Source organism: Propithecus coquereli, unplaced genomic scaffold (genome assembly GCF_000956105.1).
Source record: "Propithecus coquereli isolate 6110/MARCELLA unplaced genomic scaffold, Pcoq_1.0 Scaffold339, whole genome shotgun sequence".
Taxonomy (NCBI): Eukaryota; Metazoa; Chordata; class Mammalia; order Primates; family Indriidae; genus Propithecus; species Propithecus coquereli.
Window position 1 is genome coordinate 928,245 of NW_012149052.1, and position 23,829 is coordinate 952,073.

General features: G+C 37.0%; 1 protein-coding gene across 4 annotated transcripts in view; it reads right to left on the reverse strand.

The window, feature by feature from the left end:
• Positions 1-842: 842 nt before the first annotated feature.
• Positions 843-23,829, reverse strand: part of PRUNE2 (prune homolog 2 (Drosophila)) — an 87,718-nt gene continuing 64,731 nt past the window's right edge. Inside the window, exons 7-13 of one of the 4 annotated variants that reach the window (XM_012650663.1) lie at positions 21,271-21,373; positions 20,487-20,618; positions 19,263-19,349; positions 14,470-14,568; positions 10,407-10,445; positions 6,196-6,243; positions 843-1,891 (exon numbers count right to left, since the gene is read on the reverse strand). In XM_012650663.1, coding sequence (XP_012506117.1) covers positions 1,861-1,891; positions 6,196-6,243; positions 10,407-10,445; positions 14,470-14,568; positions 19,263-19,349; positions 20,487-20,618; positions 21,271-21,373 — 539 coding nt within the window. In that variant the 3' untranslated portion in view covers positions 843-1,860. The remainder of the gene's footprint in view (positions 1,892-6,195; positions 6,244-10,406; positions 10,446-14,469; positions 14,569-19,262; positions 19,350-20,486; positions 20,619-21,270; positions 21,374-23,829) is intronic. The other 3 variants (XM_012650666.1, XM_012650665.1, XM_012650667.1) reach the window with 3 other exon arrangements.

The window sequence follows — 23,829 nt, forward strand, 5'->3', positions numbered from 1 at the left end:
AAGAGGGGAAAATGGATAACCATGGAGGCTTAAGGAGGAAAGAGAGCTGACCTGAGTGTACGTGTGGAAGGAGGTGGGGAGACATGAAGCAAATGAGGTCAGAGAAACTCAACCACCTGTTCTACTTCAAAGCAGTTCAAGGCTGCTTGTACCCAGGGCTCAAGGTGTCCTAGACAGCTCTTCCGGATGAAGTTACCACCGTGAGACGATGGTGACCCTCTCCACTTCACTTGCATTTCTGCCAGTTTATTTGTAATAGGAGACCCTGGAGACTAAGAAACATTCTCAAAGTGAAGCGAAGACTTCAGCAACTCCTGTAAATAGTTACAGAGGAGCTTCTAAGAAGCCTTACCTTGGGTCTTGCAACACAACCTGAGCCGTGCTTTCACGGCGAGGACGCCTTGTCTTTTTCAGCGGCCATGTAGTATATTTGACCACTTCTGGATGTCAAAAATTTCTTTCTGACAAAAATCAGTTTTTTTGCAGCCTTATCTGTCCATTCTGTTAGAGAAACTATCTACATACAAATGGGAGATGGAGTGAGAAAGGATGCATTTACTAGAGCAGGGGTCAGCAAACTTTTTTGTAGAGATAGTAAATGTTTTAGCCTTCGTGGGACATATGGTCTCTTGTGATCACTCAACTCTACTGTTATAGTGTGAAAGTAGCCCTAAATAGTAGGAAAACAAATTTGTGTGGCCGTGTTTCAATAACACTTTATTTATGGATACTAAAATTTGAATAATTTTCATGTGCCATGAAATATTCAAAAATTTTTTTTCCAACCAAAAATGTAAAAACCATTTTCAGCTTACGGTGGTGAGCTAGATTTGGCTGTAGTTTGCCAGCCCCTCCACTAGAGATCTACAGATCTGAAATCATGTTGGCATTGTTAAAGGGCATATGAAAATATCTTGTAAGTGATAGTACAAACTTGAATTTATTTTTAAGCCTATAATCTGATTAGAGTGTTTAAAACAGATCTCCTTTTATAATACATATGATAGAGAAATTCGGAGAACTGAATGTTACCAAATAATTTTTGAGTAGGCCACCTTACACTGAGTTCTTGGCACTTAAAATGTAACATCTTGAGCAAAGTTTATGGCCTGAAAGGGAGACAGATACCAAACATGCGACACTGATCCTTAGGTTTTTGCAATGTGGAGGTCATCAACATTCATTGGAGAAATGATGATTTTTTTTAAAAAAGACCAATTCACATAAAACATGATGCCCAACTTGATAACTAAAATAAAATTGATGTGAGTTCAAAAGCCTGGCTTCCCTTTGAGAGATTAAAAGAGATTCACATGAGCAAGAACAAAGTGAGTACTTAGAGGATGATGGTTTCACACTGGTGTCTGGTTTGTGGCTGCCCTAAGCAGGCTTAGGATTTTTAAGTAGAGTTACATGGCGGCAACTTTCCCGGGGAGAGTTGAGCCCTGTGTACTTTAAACCTAAGACAATTACCAAGGAGAAATCCAGCTAATCTATGGAAACGTATCCACTCACACCAAACATGGATTAAAGGTAGCTTACTGGTAAACACTGGTCTAAGGGATGAAATACCACTGCACCAAGTGTTAGTGAAATATTGAAGTGGAACGTCCTACTTTCTTGCTAAGGTTCAACTAAAGTCTTTGAGGCACATAATTGGCAAAATAGGGAAGGACACACAATTTCATAAAACATGTTAAAAGTAAACAAATTCACTTCCTATTTTACCCCTTAGAAATTTAGAATGGCACCAGGTAGTGCAAAGTGGAAAAAGGTAACATCAGCCCTGTCTCTTCCAGGTAGATATTTTTCAACAGACCCACGAAGCAGAAAGGCATCCTTCTCTTCCAGCATGGCCAACTAGGGCTTTTCTTTCAGCTTCAAGTCAATACTATGAAGAAAAGAAAGAAAAAAAAAAAAAAGAGAGAGAGAAACATGAGAAACTAAATGAGAAACATTTTTAATGAGTTGGGTGGCATGTGTTTGCTTTTTTCCTCAAAGGACTTACTGAAAATAAATCATGCAAGTTTCTTATGCTAGAAAAATCTGCTAAAACACAATCTTCCCCTAGTTGCCAAGCTTTTCTGTAAAATATGGAATCGTTTATTTATACAAAATTGTTTCTGGAAGCATTTTACACCTTTTCAAAACGATCCAGGGAAACAAGACTCATGTTAAGGCTCATTCTTAAAATCAATTAAGATAAGGAACATTATTGCATTTTGGAAATAAAAGATCTGTCTGTTTTTACTAAATGGCCTTTCCTTGTGAAGCAAATAAATGACCTGCCTGAAATAAGTAGTATCTGACAAGTGCTAAATAGTAAGAAATGGTAAACAATAAAACAGAAAAAAAAACCCCACAAAAACCATTTTCTAGGAGCCGAAGGATTTGACTAAAATGGGTCAGCCTAACGTAATAAGGTGGATCTTTACAACTGAAAAAAATCTAGTTTTTAAGAATGTCTAGTGGGTTTCCAAATACCTAGGGAATAAGTAGAACTCCCTTGAATCACGTGTTGGTGAGCACAGCATGTGTTCCTAGCACATCCACTCGAGAAGAGAACTAAACGCCAGCGAACAGTCAGAGGAAGGATTTCAGTCATGAGAACAGAGAAATGGTTTGTTTGAAAAGGGTAATTTGGGAAGTATCTGCAGATTTTGCTTATCTCTGCCCCTCTGAGCCATAAACCTGTATGTTGCAAAGGTTATTGTGCTTTACTTGTGGAATTTGCAGCAGCTGAGCTCCTTCTGGTAGCTTTGCAAATAAAGCCATAGATAACCTACGCTGCCGCCCATCCAGTTTATAGTAATAAAGTATTTTTCTTTTAAAATATCCTTAGCAATTCCAGCACTTACTAGCTGTGGGGACTTGGCCAAATCACCTATCTATCTTCTCTATGTTTCCATTTCTGTATCAGTAAAATGGAACAATCAAACCTCTTTTACAGCTTGCTAAAAATTTAGTCTAAAGGTTTTTAATTGTACATAGCCAACATACTGTAATGTCTCTTATTATTAGTAGTAGTATCTCAGTATTTTTTTGAAATGAGAAAATATCTCTTTGCAAATTATTCTATTTGCAATAATCTTGTCTTCTTTGGGAGGCCAACTCAACATGAATATGAATCTCTTTTTTATGCCGTCAAGCATCTGATTTGTTTTCTTACCTGCAGAATTTTACTTTAGAGGTGTTCTCTTTTTATCCACTGTGACCTCTAGATCTTTTTCTTACATACCTTTACAAGATGGGTCATTTTTTAATCTTGTTTTTGCTCCTAAATTGTACTTCCTGGCTGCAGTTATTCCCAGAAGTCTGCAGTAAGTTTGATTTGGTGATTGGAATTTTATTCTTGCTCTCACGGTGTTGGCTCAGTTTCTCTCATAAACCAAGAGAATGTTTACTAAACTAAAATTTGTGGCACATTATCTAAAAACCATGAACAAGGGGCAGAATATTTGAAATCATCTTGTGAAGTTTAAAATGCATGGTCACTTTGTTGCACCATCTGGGCTCCTGATAAAAATCTGAACCAACACTTAGGCCAAGATGCCCATCACAAAACACTTTATTTTTCATACTGACTTTTTTGGGTAAACTATCTAGAGTTTAATTCATCCCTTCAGCTTTTGGTAACAAAAACGCTGAAAGACTGAGACCTAGTTACCCAGTTTATAGAATAAACAAGAGATAGTCAAAAGTGAATTATTTTCTTATAAGTAAATACAGGAAACCATTCAGAAGATTAATTTTTGAGACAGCAGTTATCTTGTGGAGTTAATGAAGCTCCTAACAATACTGCTAATTTAAATTTCCCCAAATAGGACCATGTTTGATTATTATGCTTTTAAAAATACATGTAAAAGTATAAAAAAGGCATGTTGTAAGTTTTAATATTTGAATAAATAAATAAAATCCAAACCTAAAAGTGAAGGAGATAAGCATCCAGGGCTACTTTTAAAAATAGTATCCTTTTTGAAATAAAAAATTTATCTTTCATCAGAATTGAATATCCTTCATCTTTGGGCAGATGAGCTTAGTTTTCCATAGCTAGCGTTCCAGTGAGACAGAGTAACCTTCTGATAATTAACAATAGGCCATTTCACTCCTAACGTGTATTAGATGAGGTCCCTTACAAAGTGTATGACAATATTGCTTAACGATGAATATGAGCCTTTGCATTTTGCATTTTATGTAGGAAGAGGGTGGAGCTGAGCATAACCTTCCCTTCTCTCTCTGAGCACAACAAGAGGTCACCACGGTATCAGCACACATTTCAGTTTATTCTTGGCCTAACTAAGCCCCTTGCAAGAATCTTTGCTTATTTTGCAGTTTATCCATTCAACACCAGCCACAGAAGGTGTAAAATGCTTCCACACAGAATCCTTCCCTGTCCCTGATGGCTTGTAGCAGACAGAAGCCAGAGAGAGGTAAATGAAGCCTCTCATTCTAGTACTAAAGAAAGCCAGAAATCCGGGGCTGGAAGTCAGCCAAAAAAATTCTTGGCTACTCCTGCCCCTCATCCTGGATCTCATTCTCCACACCTTGACCACACGCGTGGTAAGGGCTTAGGAAAGAGAGGACTGAAGGAAGGGAAGCCTGGAGAAGAACATGTTCTTCTGAGAAGTAGGAAGTTACATTCACAGTTTGCAGCATTCCTCCTTCCTCCATGCCCAGCCCTGGAATGAACCCAAACAGGAAGCAATGTTTGCCCTCTTCCCAAAGAAAACAGCCCTACATACGAATGAGGAGCAGAACATACAAGGCAGGCAAAGGAGTGGGTAAGCCCCAAGATGTAGCAGCGCCCAGCCAGCAAGTAATTCGGCTTCCAGATGGGCCCTTCATGCTACCTGGTAACCATGGGCATGGCTAGCTGCTCAGGGGGCTCTGTTTTGCTGAGGGAAGAAATATTTGAAAAAAGTACTATGACAGATTGGGGGACTGGGATATTTTTGCTTTGTACAATTTCATGTGGCTATTTGCTTGAATTGATTGCTGTCTTGATCTCAAAGAGATGCAACTAGAGTGACCTTCAGAAAAACAACTGTGTGATTTCAAAGTTCCCTCTACAGTCTTCAGTCTTTGTACACTTTTCAGTTGGGACTTTCTCTGGAGTTTTTGTGCCTAAACTTCCTTTAAGTTTTAGGGTCAACATGGCAACTGCAGAGTTATTGCACCCTGATTTTCCAACTTCTCTTTGGATCTCAAGGAAAAGGAGCTTCCTTTGTCACAAAAGGTGACAACAGAGACACATTTAAATTTGATCTTTGCCTCTCCTCTCTAGTCTTAGGAATGAGGACAATGTTAAATTCTCCACCACTCAAACCAAATTAGGAACCCCTCGTTGGAAGGCCAAGTTCTCTCTAAAAGCACGTTGGTGACCAGTTTCGTCCCTGAAACTGATGTGGTCACTAATTAGCTCTGTTCTCTCAGCTGAGAGGTTTTGTCCTCAGGACAGAGGTGGCACACCCATTCCAGCATTAAAACTGCCTCTTTCTGGTTTAAAAACCCCTGGCCCCAGAACTGCACTCTCTAGGTTCAAATCCCAGATCTGGGCCATGCTCATAGCTGTAAAATGTTGGACTGCTCAGATCATCTCTCTATGCCCCTCTTTCCACATCCGTAAAATGTACCACATAAATTTATTTTGAAGATTAAACTCAGACACTGCGTGTGAAGCTTTTGACAGAGTCTGGCGCGTGGTGAGAACTCACTACGTGTCAGATTTCTATTTCTCATAAGGTGGGAATCATCCAACTAGGTCATTCCTACAGTCCCATCAGGACTCAAATGCCTCCCAAAACTTTGCAAAACAAGGACATTTTCTCCCCCATCCACCAAAATATTAAATCCAAATGAAAGTTCCAACTTTCACTAATTAAAATGGATGATGTAATTCGGAAAACAGAGTTGCATCCCTCTTGCCCACATGTTCTCACCTCTGTCCCTAATATTCATTTTCTCCTTATTTTTGGATTGGAAAAATGGAATATTACGTAAATACTTAGATTGTCCTTAAGAAATTTAAGTGGTGGTCGTGAATGGAACAATGCAAAGCTGGCAAATTTCTCTTACATGAAAGCTGAACATCTAAATGAGGTTTACCCAATCCTTAGTGTGATTTGTTTTCTTTCAGAACCCAGCCATACAACACTATAAGTAACCACATAGCCGTTATTGACGGTGAATTCTTACTCCTTCTCCATAGAAGACATTTCTGGATCATTGTAAAGGCAGCTAGTTCTGAGTGCAAGGAAAAAACAGGAAGTAGTCAACATTTTCTCTACTGTTACCACTTTGTAAGCACAACAGATTTGGGGCATTTGAAACTGTTTAATGTGGTCTATTGCTAATACTGAACCAGTCTACACCTGAACAGATGATTCTTTCCCATCGGTTGTGAAATACAGTGATTATCCATGATTTAGAAACAAAAAGGAAAGATTAAAAGCTTCAGACACCTCCAGTGAGCTCTGTCCTTCCTTATTTTCTCCTGATTTTTCAATCTATCTTATTCAGAGAACATATGTTATAAAACTTTATTTGTACCTCAAATAATAATAAAATACTTTATACACAAAGGAAAATTACTCTCAAATAGCCTAATTTTATTTAAACATGAACACCCTAATTAACTTTCAGTTTTCACAAGAATGAGGATTTTCCAAGACCCTAAAGAAAAAAATATCAGTATCAGCTCTCCTTACTGTTGCTGTTGCAGAAAAATAACAGGACACTTACCACTCCATATAGCTGAGCTGTGTTCAGGTAATACAAATGAATCCTAACATTAACCTAAACTGAATATGCCCAGTAAGAAAAATGTAGCCATATAAAATAATGCGATAAAAGTTTTTGGATGGCGTTTATGCTTTTTTGTATAATATTTGCTGTTTTTGATAGTCCACGCTGGTGTGATTCCTCTGTTAGCAAATTTTAAATTTGCTTTATAGTAATTCCTCATTAATACTTGGTACACTTCAATTCTTATTTTTTCCCCCTGGTAAATATTTTATTATTGGCAAACAAATACTACTTAAAGGGCTTCTATGATCCTTTTTAAATGCAAGCACTGCCTTTGTAATGTGAGTAATTTCATAAGCTAATTTATCTGTTTGCACATTAGAGGTATTTTGCTGAAAAAGGCAAAAGCCTCTCTCCCCAGGCAGGACCTTGGATTTTCCTTCCCTCACTCCCCACCCTCTTTCCTGGTGGCCTAGTATTTTTATGGAGACTGTTTGGCAACTCTAGAGAACAAGGACAGTCAAGTAAGTGTTGACAGTGTGCTAGAAAAACCTAGCAAAGCTGGAATGGAATAAAGACAGGGCAATCTTCCAAACCAAGCTTTTCTGCTTTTTAACTTCGAGTAATCCTCCAAAAGAAAACAGCAATTTGCAAACCATTTAATACTGTCACTCCGAAGGCAGCAGATGGATTCTACCTCATTTTCAAAATAAGAGTGGTTCTATGTATACGATTTATCTTTCAGAAGTATTTGCTTTCCTGTAGCAATCTAAGATTTTAGAGAAAAGATAAGGCTGGCTGAGCAAACCACCTTCTGAAGTCAACTGGAGGTGGGGTGCAGTTTGAGTGGCGGGGTGTGTGTATATGAGGGGAGAGGGAAAGTATTGGAAAACACTAGTGGGAATAAAGCAAAACGACAGACGCATTTTGTTCCCTGACCAAATATATATTTGCCTTTGGTTAGACCCAGCCTGAAGCTTTCTAATAGAGTCATATGGAAAGTCAGGCACGTCTGTCAATAAAAAGAATCTGGGTATATCTGGCTCCTAACCATAGATCTGCAGTGATCACGTTTTCTGAACCCAAAATCATCATATAGAGTCTGCCCTAGAATTTAGGGGCCATTTCAGAGGCTGAAGGGTAATTGAAAAGGTGTTTCTGGTCTAAGGTGGTAGGATTCTGAGGCATTCCAATCACCTGTGGGGTCAACAGAGTAGAATTCTTTCCCCTTACACATTTTCAAATGTGTGAATATATCTCAATTCCTCAACATGTGATGTCACCTACTTCATCAAAAGAAGAAGGACCAACTGGGGAGGATTCTTCAGGCCAATGGCTCACCCACTAAATCCAAAGCAAGAGCATAGACTCCAAAGACAAATCTAACTACTTTAATTCAGCCCTTCACTTTCAGGCAGTGATTCTCAAAGTGTGGTCCTGAGACCAGAGCATCAGTGTCACTGGGAACTTGTTAGAAATATAGATTGTATAGGCCCCACCCCAGACCTGCTGAATCAGAAACTCTGGGGTTGTGGGCCAGGATATTGTGTTTTAACAGGTGCTCCAGGTCACTTTGATACATGATAAAGTTTGAGAACCACTGTTCAACTGCAAGGAACTTACTCTTATGCTCATTCATTAATTTATGCAGCATAAATTTATTGAGCATCTACTATGTACTGGGCATGAGCATAGTGCCTTCTTTAGGTGGGAAATCAAGGCTTTTCAGGACCATCTGAGCTATTTAGATACCTTGGGGGAGGATGGGAGGGGGGAAAGAAGAGAACAAAATAATGGATGTGAGAGAAGAAAAGAAAGCTACACAAATAAACCAAAAATAATAATTGTTTTACTATGGTAGCTAAACAGGAAGAGTATAAATATAGAGAGGAAAAAAAATCTATTGAAGGAGGCAAGATTTCATGATACTATTAAGAATGACAATAAGACTTTATGGTGGGTTCGTATGCAAAATTATTGATGTTCCCTCCTCCTATCTGTTGTCTTGAAAATAGACAATTCTCTATTGTCATTTATGGAATTCTCTAATTCCATAAATATGTTATTATTCCTAAAAAAATAAATCTAAAGGAGAAACTCATTGACATTTCTCTCTGTGGGGAATCTCATTAAACAAAGTGAATAGGGTACAGATAAATGCTGAAGGGATAGATTACATCAATATTCAGGTCCTTGATTCCTAAGATCTTCCTTACTTCCACAACTTCTTATTTGTGACAGTTGAGTTAGAGACTAAGAAGATCTTGTTAGAATAAAAAATTGTTATTTTGACTTTTGTTATGCTAAACGGGTGTCAGTTATCTTGAAAGAAACTAGGAATAGTCTAACAGCAAATTATACTAATGCTAAGTCTTCTAAAGCAAAAAACTTTCCTTTAATTTTTAACACAGAAGATCCACACTGTAAACAAGTAATGCTGTAAGTTACCTGCAATAAAAATATACTGTAGGAAAAAATGTCTAAATGGAGTGTTTTAATGAGAAATTGGCATTTACAACTATGCAGAAAATGTTCACTATTTAAATCTGTTTATTCAGAATTTGTAGCTGTTTGGACATTATCCAGGCTTTCTGCTTTTGCAATATCTATTAAAAATGAGACCTGGTTATAAAAATTAACAGCATAAGCAACATTTAAAATGGAGAAGAAGCTCAATGTACTTAACACAGTAAACTTTCCGAATAGTACTTGTTTACATTTAACATGTAGTGTCAGAAAATTTCTTTTTAACTTGGAAACAAGAAAAGGAAATGACTGGATATTCTTTCAGAGCAGTTAGGCTGGCTTTCTATTGGTTGGGCTATTTTACAACTCTACAGGGGCAGATGTTAACTTACAGATTTTTGTCTAGCAAACATGCAAATAATTTCCATCCGGTGGAAAAGTCAACCCTGATATCACAGTTTATTGCATCTGACTTAAACAAACTCATCCAAACATTCTTTCATAAATTGCCTAAAGATATCTAGCCTCTCAAATGATCTTTGAACTGGTTTTAACACCTTACTGGTTCCCTCATTAAAAGTAGTTGAATAAAATCATTAGTATATGTTCACTGTAGATTTGTATGGGAGTTATAATTTTGCCTTTTTGAAAATCATACTTTAACAATAGGGAGCAATGAACTTTTTCCTTATTCATCAAAAGAGCTCAGAGGCTGTTAGTTAGGCAATATGTCCAAGTCACTAATAAGGTGTTTGTTGTTGTTTTAAATTTTGGAAAGCCATGAAATTGATGCTATAAAAATCTTGCAAATTTCGAATTGTTATCATTTCTCCCCATTAATACGAACTAGCGAGGTTCTATTGCCTCAATATATCTAATGATCATCTGCATGTTACTCTATACGTAGCAGTGCCTGTGATGTGCTCTTTTGTTGTGGTGTCTAGAATTGCATGTACATTTAAAAAAATTAGATGACAGTCATAAATGCATTCCTCAAGATAACCAAGATCATGGGGAAAAACAGATTGTAGTCAGAATAACAGAGATTGCATTTATCATAGAAGAAAGGGAGTTTTTAAAATGTAGCATTATTACCGGGATGCAAGCATAAAACACCAGGCATGCAGATTCTCCCAGTTCATTCTTGAAATGCAAGCTAACATCATGCCAGCTGCTAAATGAAAACCAAGTCTTACTTAGCTGATTCTGATGCTTCTCTCAGTTCTTCATCCAGTCTGCATGAGCAAAAATTATCATGGTAGAAAAGAAAACATAAAAGAAGCAAGCAGAGCATGAGAGAGTCACTCAGCAAAGCAGAGCCAAATGTAAGTGGTGCAAATACGCTTTTAAAAGCTGTCCTCTGGAACACTGAGACACACTCCTCCAATTAAATATGGTGTCATTTCCTCCCATTCAGTGTTTATGTGCGTTTATTTTGCAAATTCCTTCATGAGAGGCAGATATAAAAGTTGCAAGGGGATCAGAAACATGCCGGCTGAAGAAAGCTGAAAACATCCGCGTCAGTCTGTTGGGGACAGTTAAAGTCAGCTTGCAGCCTGGGCCAAGTCAGGGCTGTGTCTGGTTTAGTAGGTTTCAGTTGCAAATTGGGTTGACCTCAACAGCTTTACACAAAGGACAAAGACCAGGAATGGTATACACAGGACGGATACAATGACCTCTTGCTCTGGTAGCATGTTGAGGTCACCCGCGAGTAAAACAATGGTGTACACACACAGAGGGTCCAGCGTGAACTGTAGGTCAGGAGATTTTACCTCACACTTCTCTTATAAGATCTCTCTTCATCGTACCTTACAGGATAAAAAACGAATGCCATGAGGAAAATGAGCAAACAGATGGAAAAAACGACAGGTAAATGTTTTAAATGAGAGAAAAAAACCTACACAAAGACAGTCACGTGCCACATAACAACAGACTGCATATACGATGATGGTCCCATAAGATTATAATACCATATTTTTACTGTACCTTTTCAATGTTTAGATATGTTTAGATATACAAATACTTACCATTGTTACAACTGCCTACAGTATTCAGTACACTAACATGCTGTCCAGGTTTGTAGCCTACAAGCAGTAGCTATACCACGTAGCCTAGGCATGTCGTAGGCTACACCATCCAGGTTTGTGTAAATAGACTTTGTGATGTTCACACAACCAAGAAATCACCTAAAGATGAATTTCTCAGAAAGCATCCCCCATCATTAAACAATACATGATGGTAATAATCAAACTGGCTTTTGGAAGAAAGTGTATTTTCATTAGATACAATCAATGATTTATAATTTATTAATATATGCAGTCCATCCTCATTATTTGCAGATCCCGTATTTGTAAATTTGCCTGTTCACTTGTAGTTGTAACCCCAAAATCAATACCAGGCTCTTTTTGGTCACTTGTGGATGTGTGCAGGGTGGGGAAAAATTTGAGTTGTACAATGTGCACGTTGCTACCTGAGGTCAAACAAGGTGAGGCCCAGTCTTCTTGGTTCATGCTATAAACAAGTGTCCTTTTCATAGTCTATCTGGTGCCATATTTTTCTTATTTTTATGTTTTTGTTGGTAATTTTGTGTTTAAATTGGCCCTTAAGCATAGTGCTGAAATGCTGTCTAGTGTTCCTAAGTGCAAGAAGGCTGTGATGTGCCTTATGGAGAAAATACGGGTGTTAGATAAGCTTTGTTTAGGCATGAGCTATAGTGCTGTTGGCCATGAGTTCAATGTTGACAAATCAACAACATATCCTAAATAAGATGTCTTTAAACAGAAACACAGATAAAGCAATGTGATATATTGATCAGTTGATGAAAATATTGTGACCAGAGGCTTGCAGGAACCTAACCCTGTATTTTCCCTTGGAACAATAGCTCAGTATTCACTAATTAAGTGTTTGCAGTGACTTTATAGACCATAACTGCCACAAATAATGAGGATCAACTACAATGAATGATTATAAATCTGATTCCAGGATGGGCCAGTTTTTCTTTCATTTAAAGCCTTTCATAACAGGTTCCATCTCAGCTGAGTACTGGTTTTGGGATTGGCCGACATCAGACCCTTTGAATGTTATTCAGTAATAAAATGAAGCTATGGCTTAATTTGAAATTTGCATAATGTGAAATTAAGGCAATGAGGACCAATAATATAAATGGCAGAAAGGACATCCTAAGAAGATGAATTACAGAAAATGGAAGAAAACATGGACATGCGAGGAGGACATGAACAATGCTCAATTTCTTCCTCCAGAAGAAAATCTTTCCAGATGGAACCCTTCCTCCTGAAGTAACTTTTCCCAAATGGAGCCCTTGAAAACTGATGTGTGTAGAGGAGTGGAAAATGCCCTGGGTATATTTAATTTCTCAGTTGAACTTTCCCATTTGATAGTGAGTCTCTCAAAGCAATGTGATTATAATAAATAACATTCCAGATTGCCAGCTCTGTGTTGGGAGGCTTTGTGAATGCTTTATGTACAATGTTCTCATTCAATCCCCAGGACTGTTCAATGACATGCAAATTATGTCCCCATTTTACAGATGCTGAAGCTGAGACTCAGAGAATTTTAATAGGTTGCCTGAAGTCTAAGAGACAGTGAAAGGTAGGAGGGAAGGGTCAAATCTAAGTCTCCAAAGCCCATTCTGTTTTCACCTATTGTCTCTGTCCTACCATGGAAGTGTTATCATATTTACCTAGAAATTGGCCAATGCTTGATTCCACCGAAAAAGAGAATGTCCTTGTCATCTTTTGCAAAGGGAGACAGCATTAAAGGAGGTGAGTGTGCCAGTACTTTTTTTATTTAAAGAATAGGAGTGGATTTTATTTAAAGAGTAGGAGTGCCTCTAAAGGCACAGCTTTTAGAGGCAGCAAGCCAGAACTATGATGAGCACTGGTTGTGGGAACTCTATGAAGCTAATGAGGACTGAAGCCATCATTAGGATCTTATGAACATTCTGATTGATTCAGCGGGGCCAACTGACCACTGTAAGCCCAATCAGTCTCCTGTGTTCATGCCTGATACTGGTATGTAGGAAAACCAAATGCATCCACTTCTGAGCTCTGAATGTAGAAGGACACTTAAAGGGAGGTAGAAGAAACTACTAGAAAGGGGCATGAGAATTTCGGTGCCAGGCTGACCTGAATTTGAATTCTAGTTCCATCTCTTCCTGGTTCCCACTTATACTTTGCACAATTAACTTCTTACTAAGTTATCTTCCCTGCATCTGTAAAATGGGGATTTACTATGGGAGTTACATGATATAAATAGAGCACCTTTATACCCAGCATTTCATAGACACACATTAAATGAGAATCCTTTCTTTCTAGTTTCTGTGCCTTTGTGTGTGTGGTGGCAGGCGGGGCGGGGGGGACTGACTCTTTTGGAAGCCCAAGTTGAGAGGTCCATTTTGCTACCCATCTGATGGAGGATGGGTAGCATCCTTGTCTGTTTTCTTTGAGCTGATGATTAAGTCCCTCTCAATTCTAATCAAATCCAAAACTAGTGAATCAGACACAGTGAAAGTAAAAACATGACACATAGAAAACAATGATTCTTTGCAACAATGGACCGTTGAACTGAGTGTTCAGTCTCCAGGATCCCTGTTTTAAAATCCCAGTTCCAAGTACTTGTTTAGTTAACCTTTACTCTTATTTTTGCAGCACAATCCTGAGACTTTCAGAACCCATGCAAGGATGCTGCTGCTGCGTTACCCTGTACTGAGCAGGGAAAACCTTTCCTAACCGCCCCACCCAGCACTGGACAAATACCCTCTACCTAGTCTTGCATCTGAAGGGACTCGTGGGGCGAAAAAAAAGGATTTAGAAGAAACAGAAAATTATTTCTTTCTGTTTTCCTAGGGTAATGCAGATAAATTACTTTATATAAGATAATAAAGAAATCCAAGCTATGCTAAGACCCTATTGTGTCTGTGCAGAGAGAGAAGGACACAAGTAACCGATATACTGATTGATGTTAAATTTATGCATTTTCCAAAGTGGTAACAAGATTCAAGGTAGAAATCAGCAATCATCAATAATCCCAGAAGAAGATTATATGAAAGAGGATCTTAAAGAATAGAATAGTTATCTACAGGTTATAGAAAAAAAAACTATTCATTGAAGAAAATTTAATATTGCTTTAAAAATAAGATAAGCCATTTCTCCACTGTTCCAGAACTGAGTTGTTTTTCACCCCCACCCCCTCCAAACATGTACTATTTCTTAATGAATCTTTGAAATCATGAGGACTCACTTGATGATGCTCTCTGGAATGTGGATGCAATCCATTGGGATCAGCCCACTGAGTTCTGATAAGCTACTGACATATTTAATTTTACTGCTGAATTTTGAACTAAAAAAAAGAAAAAAATGTATCATTAGTCACTACTTCATCTCCTCTAAGGCCATTGCCCCTACTTCAAAATCCTGATACACTTAACATCTTGTCCCAGCACTCTTGCTAAGAAGAAAGGCTAACATTATTCAAGTAGTGACTACATACCAGACATTGTTTTGCTGTTGTTGTTTTGTTTTTTTTAAATTTTTTAAATTAACAAATAAAAATTGTATATATTTATTGTGTACAACATGATGTTTTCAAATATGCATATATTGTAGAATGGCTAAATTTAGCTAATTAATATATGCATTACCTCACATACTTATCTTTTTTATGGTAAGAATACTTACAATATACTCTCTTATCTAAATCTACTATCTTTTCAAGGATACAATACATTGTTATTAACTACAGTCACCATGTTGTACAATAGCTCTAGACCTTATTCCTCCTGTTTAACTGAAATTTTGTGTTCTTTGATCAACATCTCCTCAACCCTACCCACAAACTCCAGACCCTGGTAAACACCATTCTACTCTTTACTTCTGTGAGTTCAACTTTTTTAGATTGCACATGTAAGTGAGCTCATGCACTATTTGGCCACACTGTTTTAAGTGGTTTATATATATTAACTCATGTATTTCTTATTACAGCCTACTGGGGTAGGTTCCATTATTATCCTCTTTTAAAGACAAGGTAAAGGAAACTGAGATACAGGGAGTTAAGTGTTCACCCAAGGTCTCGCCATGAGTAAGTGGCGGAGCTCGTATAATACTAACCTGGGGAGTCTGACTTCAGAGTACACACTCTTGACCATACTTCACACAGCCTCCCAGAGGTTCCTGCCACTCTGAATAGTCACTGGTTTATGGTTTGTTTGGCCTGATTTGCTTGTTTGTTTGTTTATAACAAACAAAAATCTTATCATTAATTCTTTCAGAATCTACCAAGGTTGATGATATTTTAAAAAATATGTGAACTAATTTTTCTCTTATTTTATTAGTTTCAGTTTTATTTAAAAATGTTTTTCACGTTTTTTTTTTGAAGTTTTGGTTTGAAAGTTCATTCCATATGGACCAACATTCAAAAATATGTTCCAATAATTGGATTTGAATCACAAACAGCTTTCATGCAAATGTGATCATTTCAGACGTGTGTGAATGCATAGAAAACAACTTGGAAGGAGACCAGTGAAACTGATAAAAGAATTTGTCTCTGGGGAAGGGGGTTAGAAACAGGAATTGGTAATTGCTAAAGGAAGAACTTGGTCTTATCTGTAATGATGGGATGCATTTCTGAAGAACGTATTTCCTTATTATTTGTGTAATTGCAAACTTACTTTTAAAATGTATCATTCTGCTTGAAAGGGAACTTGATCTAGGATCTAACGTTCTTAAATGATGTGAAATAAAAAGATCTCTCTACTGAGATTGTGCTGAGCTGTCTGCCAATTGTACTGCCTTGTGTTCAACTACTGTGCATTCTAGTAAGAAGCTTTTCTGTGTGTGTGTGTGTTTTTTAATATACATCTATCTTTAATACTTTACTTGCTATTTTGACCCTGGGTCCACAGGCTGTGTCTTGTGAACAAACTTTCTCTCCATATACTTACTCTCTTCTAGTCCTCCTGACACATCTTGGGTCAACATACATTACCAATGATTACACTACTACATTAAACCTCTTCCTTCCTCTGGAGTTTTGGAGCTAAATCCAGGTTTTGATGAAAGACTGAGTGGGTGAGTGAGAGGGAGGAAGAAATCATGCAAAGGGAAAACCTCCAGCTCCAGTGTATCTTCAGTAGAATTTACGTTCTCTGAACATGCCGTGTTCTCTGCTTACTGATGCATTTGTATCTGCTATGTCCTCTCCCTGTTTCCTCTACGTGGATTGCTCTTCTCTCTAATTACAGCTAGTCCATCCTATTATTAATAGCTCTTCAAAACTCACTTTGAAGGTAAGTCTCCTTCTAGGAAGCCTCTCTTGATGCAGACTCAGCCTTCTTTCTCCACATGGTACCCCAAAACTCACCTTCACCTGGATTTAGTTCTCACCCCCTCAAAGTGCTTCAGTTGTACCCTGTATTGAAATTATTTACTTGTCTGTGTCTGCTCTGGGCTTTAAGCTCCTAGAAGACGCAATTGAACCATGTGATTTTTCAATCTCTAGCACTTTGCTTGACGCAGACAAGCAACTCATTTTTAAAAATGAATTTGCCATGTACCTCTATCACAGATGTTACCCTTTAGTGGCAAAAGACCTATAATACATTTTAGTGGCCTCCTTTTTCAGGTGTGAAAGTTGGTCATACTGATACAAGTAGACTCGAAAGGAGGATCTTTAAAGAGGCTCTTACATGATGAAACTGTAGAATACAGTGCTTAAGTCTTGACATGGGTGTTTTTTAGAATTCAAAGTCCGAGCCTATCATTTATTGTCTATGTTACACTTGATCTGGGGCTGGTAAGCTACGATGGGCCAAAGCCAGCTTGCTGTGTCTTTTTTACAGTCCTTGAGTTATGAATGGTTTCTATGCTTTCCAAATGGTTGAAAAAATACCAAAACAAGAATACTCTGTGATGTGAAAATTAAAGGAAATTCAGTTTCAGTGTTCATAACTAAAGTTTTACTGGAACACAGCCACGTACTTGTTTCCATATTCTCTATGGTGGCTTCCGCTCTGTAATAGCACAGCTAAGTAGTTGTGACTGAGACCTATGAGGCCTAAAATATTTACTATTTGATTCTTCACAACGTTTACTGGCTCCTGCTTTAGACACTTTATTTGACCTCCCTGAGCATCAATGTTTTTTCCTATATAACAGAAATAGTAAACAGTATCTGCTTCAGAAGAGGTCATTAGGTTAAATTAGATAATGCTTATAAGCACTCAATAAATGTAAGCCAGTATTAGATGTAATTTACCACATCATTGCTCTAATTTTTTTTATTATTGCTATCGTTATTATCTTGAAACTCACTTCAATAAATAGTGTTGAATTATAATCATTTTTAAATATTCTAACAGTAACAAATATTTTCTTATTGTTAAATTAAACCAAATTTGGCCTGAGGCTCCCTCTGTACTTTGAGTTCCTAGGTAGCAAACTGCAACCTAACTTAATATGTAAACAAACTACAACCTAACTCAAGAGGATATTTTTACAACAAAAAGCTGAGTCTCAGTCAATGATGACAGCTGAGCTTCAGCTAATTAGAGGCTGCCAACCAGACTATTACCATATAAGGCAAATGCCTCATCACATCATGCCCCAATAAGACAAACGACCAGCTATACCCAATCAAGCTATTTCTGTAGGTCACTTCCTTTTTCTGTTTATAAATACTGCCTGCCCACATTGCTGAGTGACACCTTCTGAACCTCTCCTGGTGCTGAATGATGCTTGATTCATGAATGGTTCTTTGCTCACATAAACTCTGCCAAATTGAACTTGTCTAAAGTTTATTTTTTAACATTATCAAGAAAAAACATATTTCTTTTTATAATTGTAAGAGCTGAATTATTAAACAAACATTGATGAATCAATAATAGTGCTAATGTTTACTTTTTACCCATTAAACTTTTTATAAGCTTATCAGTGTACATTGATTTATACCCCCTTGTAAAAGTATTTCCTAAAATTATTAAAAGAAATGACTTTTAGTATACCTTAAACAGGTCATAATATTTTTTAAAAGCAATTCAACATACTACGATAAACTACTAGAAGTTTATGGTAGCTAAACTTTGCTAGAAGAAAACTAGGGTGAGTCCTGCTACTTGGTCATTGGAAGTAGGGAGTAAGAATGCTAAATAAATATAAGTGAACACTGAATAAAAAGGGTAGACTCTGCAAGATACGGTAAAATCTATGTTTAAAAAAAGGATCTTAACATTTAATTTTTTTCTCCGAACATGATCAGAACTTTTAAAAGAAATTCATTAGTAACTTTGAGACAGAAAAATTTCAATTTTATCTAATCTGTATCCTGATAGTAGGCAAGACCTTATTATATTTTTAAAGCTCTCTAGAAAATAAATATTATTCCTTTCATTTGACTGTTTTAAGTTCTACTATATTATGAGCCATATCTCACTTTACTTTGCATCCTCAAAATGTATTGTTATACAGAAACTAACATATTAATAAAATAAATGCATAAACATTCACCAAATTGAACTAAATTGAAACCAAGAATCCTCATGGGTGATCAAAACACAGCTCTCAAAATGGCTGCCCAGACCCCTTCCCTAACTTTGGTGACCTACACAATATTTGTTCAGAAGAAATGGAACAACTAAGACAAGATATGGCTCCTGTTTCTGTCCTTCGTTAGTCTTTATTTTCCATTGTCACGTTATTCTACTTTTCTGTTCTCTACAAAATAATGTATCACTTTAAAAGCCTTAACTTTTCCTCTTTTTAATGTGAAAAATCCCACCACTTCATCTTCCATGTTTACAGCAAGCAATTTGGAACTCATGTTTTATAGTGATCCAGGGGAAATATTCATTATGAAATGATTCTCACTCTTAATTAGGGACTCTTGATGGATAGTCCAAAGAATCTTTCCAGGAAAGGCAAGGGCAAAATATATTTTCCTAGATACTCACAGTTTATGAGTTCTTGTTTTTAGTACAATGAATACACATTTTTTAAGACTACTTAGTAGTACTTTTACTTCTATGACAATAATAACTATACCTTATAAAGGGTCGTGTCACTGCAAGGATTGTTCTGATGAACCAGGATGGATGAACAATGATGAATGACTTCAAATTCTTCCGTAACCTATTTTGGAAAAAGAAAAAATACATTACTCTTAACCCATTCCCAGTAGAAATTAAAGCAAAATATATGCCTAAATAAGAATATAATTTTAGAGAGTTCTAGGCATTCTATACCTGGTGAGAAGGTATAGAATGGCCATGATTAATAAAAAGAATGCTTTTTGGGACATAATTTGAAACTTGTATGATTCTAATCTTATTTTCTCATAGGAATAAATGTGAAATATAATACAATGGTTACATTCTTAGAGTACATGAATCTATAACCATCGTGGCATATTTTGTTTAAAGATACTTTTCATTTTTGTCAGCATTACTTTTACTATTTTGAAAAGAATACACTCTTAGTAGCAACTTAGACAATTTCTTGCATCTTACTGAGCCTTGGTTTCACCTTCTTTATGATGAAAATAATAACAGTACATCATGTGGTTGTTTGGCCTTCAATTTACCGTTTGAACAATTCTTGGTTTCCAGGCCCAGTTTGTGGCATTAGCAATATTATTACTTTAAGAGGTCTGGGTCATAAAACAGATTTGAGTTAACATAACAGGGCACTTGCATGCTATTATGGAAGGAGCTACATCTAAACAGATGCCACACATACTATAGATATAAATTTGTATGTTTATTATGACAATTTTTCTGTAGGTGGCAATGAAGTGTTTTGTTCTGACAGACTTGAGGAAAGGGCACACAAAAGCACTGTATGAGTTAGTGGTTAACTTGAATTGACAGTGAATGTTGAAATAAAGGCACAATGACTGTACAAATCACAACAGTCCCAGTGCACATAAACAGTAGCAAGGTCACACGATACCACTAAAGAATCATGGGTGATTTGGTTTATCAGTTCGAGTTGTATCTCCATGTAGCAACAGCATATGCATAGTTCAAAATAGACTTGGTCTGCCAGGATTGAGATTACATTTAACAAAATCTGGGGATGATTTGCTTTATTTAAATTTTGGGGTATCATGTGTGACACTTTTATTACTATTTCTATAATTTTTTGTTTCAAATGTCCATAACTAGAGGATCCTAAAATGTGATTGCATTTTTGGCAGACTAAAAGGGAATTAGATATGGGAGGTATTGAGGAAGTCAAAATAGTGACAAAATAATGGAGCTCACATACCGTCTATCAATCATCTGGTAGCATTTCTTCATCCAGCCTAGCCCAGGCATCTTGCGTCTTGGGGTTGCGCCATTCAAGTACACAATCATATAGTCTTCAGCCACCATCAACTCTAAAGTACTTATTACATATCTGATCACAGGAAGGAAAAGGAGTGTTTTCAGTTACCACATGAAATACTTCTCCTTATATACACCATAATTATATAACATTTAAATTATAGGGTATATGACATTTAAGAATGGTTGTACATATTACCATTTTACCTGGAGAAAAATACAGTTACCTAAGATCATTTCTCTGAGAGTGAGTATTACTCATTTATTTGTATAGTTATCTTTTTTTTTTTTAATGCTGGTATGCTAGAAAAATGTGTGCATTAGAAACCTGACTTTCAAAAATGTTAACAATGTTATCAGATACTAAGGGCAACTCAGATTAAATAAGGCAGATGTAAATGAAGTCAAGATATAGTCAGTCTTAGCTGACTAAGAACATGTTAACAAGGAAGAAAAATAATACTTCGCCTACAGGAAATGTTACAGAATTTTAAAATGTGAGCCAAACGCTGTTGATTTTGTTTTCAATCTATTCTACTGACAAAAGAGCTCCTTTAAATGTGTTAGCCTCTTGAGCAATATTCCTTGACAGAAACCTTATTGACTTTTTAATCAAAGGCTTAGAATATTCCACATCATCTATTTCCTTTCATTGAAGGTGCTCTATCCGCCATTACATGCCCATAGACATTAACTCAAAGTACTTTGTTATAAGTATCACTCACAGGAAAAGATTTTCCATGACATAGTGGTAATCCGCCCGACTGCTGTCTGGCAGAAAACAGGCGGCAAACACAATGATGGCATTTAGACCGTCCCCATAGTATCCTGGGGGACAAACAAAAAGACATTTGTAACAGATTGAAACCTCTTAACAAGGAAATATCTAGCCTAAAAGGATAAATCTGAAGCCTTGGCAAGTGTGTATATGTGGATATAACAGATATACCATGACATGAATATTATACTGACTACAGCTCTCTAAGTATACACACATGTAATTATCTTTCAGTGGTTAACATCTGTCTTATACAGAGTCTTAAATAGATGGTGTAAATATATTTTCATGTATAGGGTATACATATGTTATGGATGATTATATGTGTTGTACATAGCTGTGGAGGGAGTGTATAAATATCCAACTTACCAAAGGATGAGAGGGCAACACTTGACTTATGACTTTCTAATCTACATAATACTAATTTATCTAGTACTTCTTTTTTCTGATGGCCAAGAAGGAGGCTCTGTTTGATCCTCCTTAGCTCTTTTTAGTTTTAGACACTAGTTAATTTAAAGGGAGAATTTAGTCATTGAACTATAAGATAATCTCAGACCCACACCCTCCAGGGACCAGATACTAGTGAGTGGATGAGTAAAACACCTTTATTTTGATTTTGAGGTCTGTAGTGCCCCTGGCATCTCTGGACTCAACAGGCAGTGCAGGGATACATGGAAAGTTCTAGTTAGCCCCGGAATAACTGAGCACAGAATCCAGAACCTTCCCTCTTAAAGAAACGAGAAAACTCAAGAAGGGTCTGGCTAAATTATCTTTGAGTTTTATGAAAATATGTACTTTTGGGAAAACTTGAGAATTGCTTCCTAGAAACATGGGGTTGGGGGGTGGAAGTGCTATTTGCGAGTGGTGCTGAGAAAATCAGAGGTGGGAAACGCAGGCGAGTGGAGCCATTGAAACTCTAGGGGTCAAGGAAAATGTAGATACAGATCAGGACATTATTCCAATCTCTTAAAGCTCTGACATAATTTTGGCATTCCCCCATGTTTTAAGCAAGCTCCACATTCCCTTGGAGCTCATCTTTGAAACTCACAGCACATCTTGATCAAATCCCAATAGGTAGGTGTATGGAATGTCCTGTGTCTTTCACACTTAAAAAGGGAAGCAATGGCTATATTTTCATTTTTTAAAATATTTCTGTTTAAACACTTGCAATTTGTGTCATATAGTTCTAGACTTTAGAACCATCAAATTTCCTCAAAGCTTTGAGTAGGAGAAGACATACCTTTAAGCCTGATCCAGTCCTCCCAGAACTCAGTGTTCATTTTTTCAGAACTCTAAATACCCCCATGGTGATTACACGACAGTAAAATACTGGCTGAATACAGATTTGGATGGGGTTAACTCTTGAAAAGCAGTTTAATAAGATGTTCTCTACAAAGATCAAGAATATTGCTCTACCACAAAAGAGGTGGGGGAAGAGAGCGATACCAGTTAAAAATATACCCAATTATGGGTTTGTATGTGTTACTAATTTGAGGCTGTTGTACACAGCATTTATACTACATATCTTAGAAGATGCTGCCTACATAACTAACATCTATGTATAGACCTATGGATGCATCTGATAAAACTTGTTTGTGAAAGAGCATTGTAGTAAAATTCCCTCTGGATTTTTTGCTTTAGTTCTATCTTTTCCAATATGTAAGTACTTGTCAACTTCTTTTTAGAATGCAATATGAAGGAAAATGGCAGAAGGAGATATATTTTAATACAAGAAGTGCTTGTTCCACAAAACAATTTTATTTTGGAAGATTCATAACTAAATGGAAATCCATAAAGTATATGGTGGCTTAGCTATACTAATCCTCATGCCAGGAAAGTATGAAATTCATTCTCAGCACAATGAAAAGATGGAATTCATTAAAAGAGACAATAGACATAATGAATCCAACTTAAAAACAAGTAAGAAAGCATTCTTTCAAAAGCATCTTTCTGGCCGGGCACAGTGGCTCATGGCCTGTAATCCTAACACTCTGGGAGGCTGAGGCGGGGGGATTGCTCGAGGTCAGGAGTTCGAGACCAGCCTGAGCAAGAGCGAGACCCCGTCTCTACTAAAAATAGAAAGAAATTAGCCAGGCATGGTGGTGTGCACCTGTAGTCACAGCTACTTGGGAGGCTGAGCCAGGAGGAACACTTGAGCTCAGAAGATGGTGGTACAGTGAACTGTTATTGAGCCACTGCACTCCAGCCTGAGTGAACCCCTGTCACAAACAAACTAACCACAAACAAAAACCAAAAGCAACCTTCTAAATGTAGCTGTCTGGCTCCCAGGTGTCCATATAATTTCAAGATCGTGACTACTCCGTTACTTTGATTCTTTTTTATTTCTGGAGAATTTCTAAGGATTTTTTTTTTTTAAGTGGAAAGACCGAGGTTTATAAACAGCACTTCAGAAGTCATCTTAAGTGGCAATTCAGCTCATTGCTTAAATGCTGTCTGTCCTTGGAACGTCATAGTGTTGTGTTCACTCGAGTTCATTTAACCAAAT